General features: G+C 52.8%; 1 protein-coding gene across 2 annotated transcripts; it reads left to right on the top strand.

Annotated features, from left to right (window-relative positions):
* Positions 1-2,020: 2,020 nt before the first annotated feature.
* On the top strand, positions 2,021-6,917 carry LOC100466578 (calcitonin gene-related peptide 1). 2 transcript variants are annotated; one of them, XM_011226573.3, is made up of 5 exons: positions 2,021-2,130; positions 3,200-3,294; positions 3,555-3,701; positions 5,842-6,026; positions 6,494-6,917. In XM_011226573.3, exons 2-4 carry the CDS (start codon positions 3,209-3,211, stop codon positions 5,999-6,001), a joined length of 393 nt encoding a protein of 130 aa, XP_011224875.1. In that variant the 5' UTR covers positions 2,021-2,130; positions 3,200-3,208; the 3' UTR covers positions 6,002-6,026; positions 6,494-6,917. The 2 variants fall into 2 exon arrangements, with proteins under 2 accessions (XP_011224875.1, XP_034502269.1); XM_034646378.1 differs by lacking the exons at positions 5,842-6,026; positions 6,494-6,917 and adding an exon at positions 4,613-5,033.
* The last annotated feature ends 1,347 nt before the right edge of the window (positions 6,918-8,264 follow it).

Raw genomic sequence — 8,264 nt, forward strand, 5'->3', positions numbered from 1 at the left:
CGCTCTGCTAGACCTCAGAGACTGTGGCAGTGGTCCGGGAACAGGGCTGTAGAGGGCAGAGGCGTAGTGACTAGTGTCAGGTAGTGACTCCCAGCTGTGCCTTTCCGCTGCTGCCATAATCCGGGAGAGGGGGACATAGAAGTCTCCTGTATCTGCAGGGCTTTGGGAGGAAGGGCCCTGCCCTGCTTCCTGGCCGCTACAGCCCAGAGCCACTTTGTAGGCGCCGCTCAACGTGCCGGGGCTAGGGGCGACTGTGGGTCATGCAGCCACTGTGCACTCTGCCCGCTGGGGTAGCAAGCAGGCCAGGCAAGAGCGGTCGGATTCGAAGATCAGGATTCTTTGAGGGTGTTACCTGGAGTTTCAATTGCCCAGGTGCAATTGAAAATAAGACCTGGAGGGCCCAGACAGGCAGCCTCTGAGCGCCTTTCTGATCTGCAGAAGCAGTAAGCACCAGCGGTGGGATCCTTCAAACCTCTGTCTTCGCCCTCTGCCCCGCACCCCGGGGCGAGGCTATTCGAGAGGCTTCCTGAGGTCAGGAGGGGCCAGAGGGCGCTTTTGGGGCCACAGCCCTCACCGCAAGAAAGGACCAGCCTAAGGCCCCGAGGTGTGTGTGTGTGTGTGTGGGGTAATCTTCTTCACTTCTTCCCCCACTGCCGCTACCCGCCAGCCCACTCTATGCCCCTTGGGCAAGAGCTGGGGATCTTCTCGCCGCGCCCGGGTGCGGCGAGCGCCCGCAGCACAGACTCCAAGAATCCGGGTTTCCTTAAGAAATAAAGCAAAGGCTGAGTGCGCGCGCCGGTGCTTGGGGAACAGTGTGCACTCCTGTGTGTGTAAAACGTGTCTTTCCTAAAGCAGAAACTCGCGGGGTCGCTTTTGGGTTTGTGCGAGGTTGGTTTGGATTGTTGGGCGCGCGCTCTTTTGCGAACAGCGGGTAGAGGCGCGTAAGTTGCAGCAAGTGCCGGCTCTCTCCCAGAGTGTCCGCGTGTCAATGCGAAAAGCCGAGAGATGGCTGGGGTCCAGGTGTGTGAGTGTGCGCTCACCAGCCCGCCTGCAGCTGAGAGAGGCGCGTGTGTGAAAGTCCGAAGGCTGCCCTTTGGGCTTGCAGCACCGGCTCTCCTTTGTGGGACGGCGCAGGACCCCCACCCGCTCAGCCATCAAGCGCTTCAGAGAAGTGGGGCAGGGGTGTGGAGCGACACAGGTAGAAACCCGGCACAGGCTGTCCCAGCCCGACAGCTTGGCAAACAGAAGCCTGAAGCGCAGGACAGCTGTGTAAACCAACCGCGGCGCTGCAGTGGAGGGTCCTGGGTTAGAGTGGAGGGGCTGAGCCCACAGTCGAGGTCTCGGGAGTAGGAGGGAAATGGCTAGCGCTCTGTGTAGCCAGTGCCAGCTTAGCCCCTTCCCCGCTCCTCCCTCCCACTCCCAGAGGAGTGAGGCGAAGGAGGCTTGGCTTGTCAGACTAGAAGCAAAACAACTTTGCGCGGCGTAGGGTGCCAAGGAGCAGGTGGGGTGGGGGTGGGACAGAGGGAGGATGGGTGGGGGAGAGCAGAGGATATCTCAGGAGTACCCAAGGCGGTCCAAGGAGATCAGTCTTTCAAGTTCCCTCCCCCTTCCCCCATCCAACTCTTTCACAGCAGGCTATTTCAGCTGAGATGCCTTTTTAGAACCCCAGACTGCTGTTTAACCTCCTGGGGGTCCAGGCTGCCAGTCTGGGGTCCGTACTGGTATAGTAGGAGGGGTTTCGAGATCGGAGTTCAAGCATCAAGAAAGTGAGAGAAGCTCTGGCCCCTCACTGTAGGTGAAACTCCCCGCTTGGTCCCCACTTTCTGGACGTCCAAAGCTCTCCACCCCTCCCCGCCCTCCCGCTCTCCAAGCAATGACCTCATTGCAAAAGACAGCCAGAGAGGATGGTTCCCCTCCCTAGAGAACCAGTGCAGGGAGCGCGAGCAATGACGCAATTGGAGCTGGGTCGGTCCTGGCCACTTTGGATTGGCCGCGCGGACTCGTGGGGACCCCCCTCCCACTATCGCTGGAATAAGAGGGCAGAGCTCGGCGGGGAAGACGCCCGCAGCAGGCGTTGTGTCCATCGGGGCAGACCGGCCGCTAGAGCTCTCCAGAAACTACAGTCTCCAGGTGAGGAACTTCCCACTCCGCTCACTCTAGTAACTTGCTTCTGGATTAGTTCATCTAGTTTGCTTCATCTATTTGCCTTTCTTTTGCCTCTCAAGGCCACTTTGGCCCACCTACAGGCAGGTGCTCCTAGTTCTCTGTCTGGCTCAGGGGGAGAAGGGCGGTTGGGACAGTCAGAGCATTGTCTTCTAATTAGCGCAGGTGGAACTCCAAGCATTCCCTGGGCTTCGCCTGGGCTCTGGAAGCTCCGAGAGCTCGGGTAGGCGTGTCTGCGGCCCCTGCGTTGGTGCACCTTGGCGTGCAGGATCCAGCCTGAGTTTGGTCTGGGAGTGCCCTGTGCGATCTGTGTCCTGAGGGATCACGTTTGATTCTCGGGTTGGGGGAGACTTGATCCTTCCTATGAGGCACGGCCAGCCCACGAGCGTCCCTGAGACAATGGTAGGGACCTGGGGTTGCGCAGTCCCCGGAGCAGAGCAGGGGGCTCACCTCCGGATGCTGGCAACCAGCACCTACAGCTAAACTGCATTCCAGCATAGGGGGCTGGGCTGGCAGAGCCCAAAGACACCAGTAACTGGCACGTTAAAATTTTCCCCAAATCCAAACCCACCTCCCAAGAGATCAGTGCTCCTTTCCAAAGTACCCTTCCCACTTTCCTCTGCCACCCATTAGGGGAAAGTCCAGCCGAGGGGAAGGTGGCCGTAGATTTCTCAATCCCTGAGAAGACAGGCGCTGTGGGAGAAGAATGTATATTAGGGCGGGTCCCCGCTTGGTCTCTGCAGAAGGCAAAAGTTGTGCGTTTGCGTGCATGCACTCCTGTGAGGCTTCTCCCTGATTTTCCACACAACTCCACCACACCCCAGGACCCTTGTTTCTGCTCTACCAAATTCACTGCCGGGTATCTTTTGAGATTCACAGCAACCCCTCTGGCAAATGAAGGGATGCTTGGGGAGGTAGGGTAACTTGCCCGAAGCCACAGGGAAGTTCGAGGCAGAGGCAGAACAGGAACCTAGGTCTGTGGGCTCCAGGCCTTGCTTGGTTTCAGTGCAGCGGTAACGTCTTTCTCTCCTTACAGAGAGGCATCATGGGCTTCTGGAAGTCCTCCCCCTTCTTGGCTTTCAGCATCTTGGTCCTGTGCCAGGCAGGCGGCCTCCAGGCGGCACCATTCAGGTGAGGCAGCCTGAAGCCACAGAGCATTCCCCTTCTACTGCCCCTGGGATCTGGCAGTTCTGTGCCTCTGAAGTCACGCCGCAAGGCTACTGGTGAATTAAGACCCTTGTGGATGTTGAATTCAGCCCTGCGGAGGGGTAATGGGGGTGGAGGGCACATCCTCAGGAAAAGTCACAGGGACCAGGAAGCTTTGCTGTTTATCCTGGGGAGGAGGCAGGCAGGGGCTCAGAACCTCTATTGGGTTTGCTTCCCCTCCCCAGGTCTGCTTTGGAGAGCCTCCCAGACCCCACAGGGCTCAGTGAGAAGGAAGGCCGCCTCCTGCTGGCTGCCCTGGTGAAGGCCTATGTGCAGAGGAAGACCAACGAACTGGAGCAGGAGCAGGACCAGGAGGAGATGGAGGGCTCCAGGTAAGGCCCCCCCACTCTGCCCTGGCATATCCAGAAGGGCATATCCCAGAGAGGTAGGAAAAACAACATCTGGCCAGGAGTCCAGCAGGCTGTGGTTGTTCACCAGGCCCTGGGGTGCAGCCGTGCTCAGGCTCCATGGAAGACAGAGGTCCAGGTGTAGCTGAAGAGACTGGTTAGACACATTAAAAAGGTCCATTCCTGAAAGCTGTTAGGAAATGGAATGGGGAGCTACAGAACCCCTTACTCTGGGCATTGGTTTTGCCCTACTGAGGAGAACTCCCAGCACTGGTTGACTTGGGACTGGTAAGTGTGAAGCCAGGGGATGGACTCAGTGTGTCTCAGGATGTTTTAGAAATTTAACCTGTGTGTGTTGTTCTTTCACACCCACAAGGAGTCTTCATTGCACATTTGCAAGGTGATGCCAAAGGCCTTGCAGAGGGTGGGGTCGGGTAGCGCAGTGTCTGAGGTAGGTCTGAGGTGTTTAGATGTGTAGGATCTGTGGAGATGCGCATGTTGTCCTGGGTCAGACACCCTTCCCCAGCCTCATCTCCCCGTGTCCCCTGAGCTTGGAACACACACACCACCCCCAGCCTGGCCGTGGTCCCGCCGGGTCTGAGGCATGATATGCACATGCAGCTACCCTGGAGCATCTCGGTGCAGACATGAGGACTGACATATGGCAGCATGAGGAATGCTAGAAAAGGCTACCCCTTCCCCACCGCAGCCCTTCCCCACACTGCTCTGGCTCAGCAAACCTCGAAGTTCTCCTAATGGAGGATGTGTGAGCTGCACTGCTGCCTGCCCCCCCCACCTCTGCTTGAAGTGCCCCCTCCCAGGTCCAGCCTTCTGCATGACTGCCCTCGGGGGCGGACCCGGTGCATGGTGTTGTCTGGCATGTCTTTTCCCTGCAGCCTGGACAGCTTCCGAGCTAAGCGGTGCAGTAATCTGAGTACCTGTGTGCTGGGCACATACTCGAAGGACCTCAACAACTTTCATACATTCTCTGGCATCGGCTTCGGGGCTGAAACACCTGGGAAGAAAAGGGACATAGCCAGCAGCTTGGAGAAGGGCCATTAACCCACTTTGGGGCGCCCCAGGATGCCAACCGAACTCCTCCCGCTCATTCCTGCTTTCCCTTCTTGCTCCCATTGATGAACTTAACGCAGGCAGAATTCACTTTGATTGCTCTTCAAGCTGGTATTGGTAGCTTTGCTTATGACAGCGAATACTGGGGATCTCAGGATAGAAGGGAAGAGAGCAGGACTCCTAGACCAGGTTAGAGGTAAGAGCGAGGGAAGCTTTTTGAGATCCCAGATGATTTCAAGGCAGAGTCCTCCGATTTCCACTTCATCCCTCATGCTTCATCATTGATGAATAAACCTATTTTCTAAATGGATTTGCACTGTGGTGTCATTACTCTGGTCCCTGTCCAATGCTTGGGAATGACCAGAACCTATGTTCAAAAGTAGCCCTGGCCTCAGGGTAGCCGGATACAGGCCTTGGTGAGTGGTTCCTGGGAACCAGCTCCACCATCAAGAACAGGTGTGCTGAGGAGCAGGTAACCACTTCTGGGGGAGGATGCTGCACCCCTGCTCTCTGGGCCTCTTCCAGGTAAGACTTCAGGGAATTTTCATTTTCCCATGGAAGGTGGTTCTGTTGGTGTCTGTGGCTGCTCTGTGGCTGCCCTATGCTCTTTGCATGTCTTGGGGTAGGGCTGGGCCTTGGGTGACTGCTTCCTCCTGGTTCTAAGTGGACTGTATGTAAGCGACAACAAGTGCAGGTTTCAGTACATGAGTCCTGGAGTCTAGCTTAGCACTGGGTTTTTTCTTGTTCTTTTTCTTTAAGTTTTGTATTTAAACTCCAGCTAGTTAACATGCAGTGTGACACTAGCTTCATGTGTAGCATATCGTGATTGCACACTTCCATACCATTGGCACTGAGGTCTCTGGGCAGGGCTCCTAGTGAAAGCTGCCAGGCCATTTCTCCTAACAGCTTTGATAATTGCATTTAGGAGAAACTCTTAGTCTTATGTGGTATGTCAAAAAGCTGCAATTCTCTTTATGAAGGCCCCATGGGGCAGGCTCCTGCCTCTCGCCTCTCACTGACAGGCCTTGTCTTCTTTCTCCATCCTGCAAATTAGCATCACTGCCCAGAAGAGATCTTGCAACACTGCCACCTGTGTGACCCATCGGCTGGCTGGTTTGCTGAGCAGATCTGGGGCTGTGGTGAAGAACAACTTCGTGCCCACCAATGTGGGCTCTGAAGCCTTTGGCCGTCGCCGCAGGGACCTTCACGCCTGAGCAGCTACCGGAGTCCAGGAAGAAGGTGACTGCCCTTGTGCTGTCGGATGGGAGGGGAAGGAATTTGGAGGTTATGATCCACATTTTGAAACCCATTGGACCTGGTAGGGCCTTCAGATCCCTTCTTTCCAATTATATTCTTCCTTCTGAGTAGTGAGTTTCTTCTGCAAGTCAGCCTGAGATTGGAGCACTAGGATTGACTGCAGACATGCAGGGTCATCTTTCTGAGAGGAGAAAAGAAAAAAAAAAAAAAGCCTGCTGGTTGATAGTTGCTCCCCCCCCATCATTTACCTTAAAAGCCTCTTTACATCTCAGACCCATACTTTGTAAATGCCATTTAAAGAAGCACTCCTGTAAATTTGTGTTCTTTTTAGTAATAATTGTGATTATTCCCTTCTTGTCCTTCTCATTCTCTTGTTTCTCTTTCTTCTCCTTCTCCATTTCCTCCTCCTTCTTGCTCTTCTTTTTTATTTTATTTTTTTCCCATCTCAGGTAACCATGAAGCTGAACTCACCACTTCTATTAATTTCTGTTGACAACTCTTGGTGAGAAGGCCCCATGGAAGATATACATGTTTGCATCCCAATAGATACTGAAGAAAAAGCACTTTGTCACTTGAAAGGAATGAAACTGAATGCAAAAATAAGCTAATTCCATATGTATCTTGTGTTCTTTTTATATTTGATTCTGTGTGCGGTCGGTGTGATGGCATCTATTATTGGCTTATCTGGTAGCATATCGGTTCTTTGAGAGCTATCCTGTTGATCATGGCGGCTCTGCGAAACCTTAGGGGGACAATAAATCATTGTCTTCGTGGCCTCTAGGGACACATGGTAATGGTGATGCTTTGCCTTGTCTAAGAACATGATTGTATACTTTGTTTAAGGAAATCTCAATATTGTACCATTTGTGAACTTCATCAAGATTAAAAACATATTTTGGATACATGTGTTTTGAGACCCTGGTGGTTCATTTTGGCTTACTGCCCTGTGTAATAATAACAATAGTAGTTGATGTGTGTGGTGTTTTTTTTTTTAAGACCCCATTTATTTTCTTGACAGAGAGAGAGACAGCCAGTGAGAGAGGGAACACAAGCAGGGGGAGTGGGAGAGGAAGAAGCAGGCTCCCAGCAGAGCAGGGATCCCCCCATGTGGGGCTCGATCCCAGGGAGCTGGGATCACGCCCTGAGCCAAAGGCAGACGCTTAACGACTGAGCCACCCAGACGCCCCATAGTTGATGTTTTTTGAGTGCTTACTCAAAATGGGCCAGATGATGTTCTAAGACAGTGCTGTATACCTGTTGATTCCTTTAATCTTTATGACAACTCCATGAAGGAGACGCCATTATTATTTCTATTTTGTATCTGAGGAAACAGCCCTGGAGAAGTGAAGTCCAAGGTCACATAGATAGATAGTGGCAGACTCAGGTGGTGATTTCCAGAGTCTGTAGTTGAAACCACTGTGCTATATGCTTCTTGACAATGGCTTCTGATGTGTTCCAGAGATCCGTGGGCCATTCTTTGACCTAACTGCCTCACATGATTCACCCTCAGATTTTGAAGACAAATGGAAAAAACATACAAACAACCTAGACTTTATATAATAAAGTAGATCCCTTCTACCCTATTACGTGGTGCTTCAGGTTGAAAGTTTGTGTTCCCAACACCCCCCCCCCCAAATCGTATGTTGAAATCTAACTCCCAAAGTGATGGTCTTGGGAGGCGGGGCTTTNACTCCCAAAGTGATGGTCTTGGGAGGCGGGGCTTTAGGGAGGTGATGGGGTCATAAGGGCCATCCCTTCGTGAATGGGGCTTATGCTCTTACAGATGAGGGTGGAGAGAATTCCCTTGCTCCTTTAACTATGCGAGCTCAGTCAGAAGACTGCTGTGAGGGAAGAAAGGGACCCCCACCAGACATGGAATCTGTGGGCACCTTGATTTTGGATTTTGCGGCCTCCAGAACTGAGAAATAAATATTCGTTGTTTATAAGCCACCCACTTTGTGGCATTTTGTTATAGCAGTCCCAGGGGACTGAGACACTTGGCTTCAACAATGTCCTTTTATGGTCAATGTTGTTCCCTCTATGCAGCTCTACTACACCCCCACATGTGCTATAACATCAAGGTATCCATAAATACTTCCCCATACATGGGAAGGACTTTTTAAACATAACCATAGTCCCATTTAACAACTAAAATAAATTAACAGTAATTTCTTAATTCCTATATCTCACATCCAGTCATGGTTAAAATTCCTCCATTAT

The sequence above is a fragment of the Ailuropoda melanoleuca genome, chromosome 16 (genome assembly GCF_002007445.2).
Source record: "Ailuropoda melanoleuca isolate Jingjing chromosome 16, ASM200744v2, whole genome shotgun sequence".
In the NCBI taxonomy this organism is placed as follows: domain Eukaryota; kingdom Metazoa; phylum Chordata; class Mammalia; order Carnivora; family Ursidae; genus Ailuropoda; species Ailuropoda melanoleuca.

Bases quoted from the DNA above. Each gene is read 5' to 3' on its own strand.
- LOC100466578 (XM_034646378.1), top strand. From the start codon at position 3,209: ATGGGCTTCTGGAAGTCCTCCCCCTTCTTGGCTTTCAGCATCTTGGTC. The intron at 3,295-3,554 runs GTGAGGCAGCCT...TCCCCTCCCCAG, and splicing joins CTCCAGGCGGCACCATTCAG to GTCTGCTTTGGAGAGCCTCC. The intron at 3,702-4,612 runs GTAAGGCCCCCC...TTTTCCCTGCAG, and splicing joins GAGGAGATGGAGGGCTCCAG to CCTGGACAGCTTCCGAGCTA.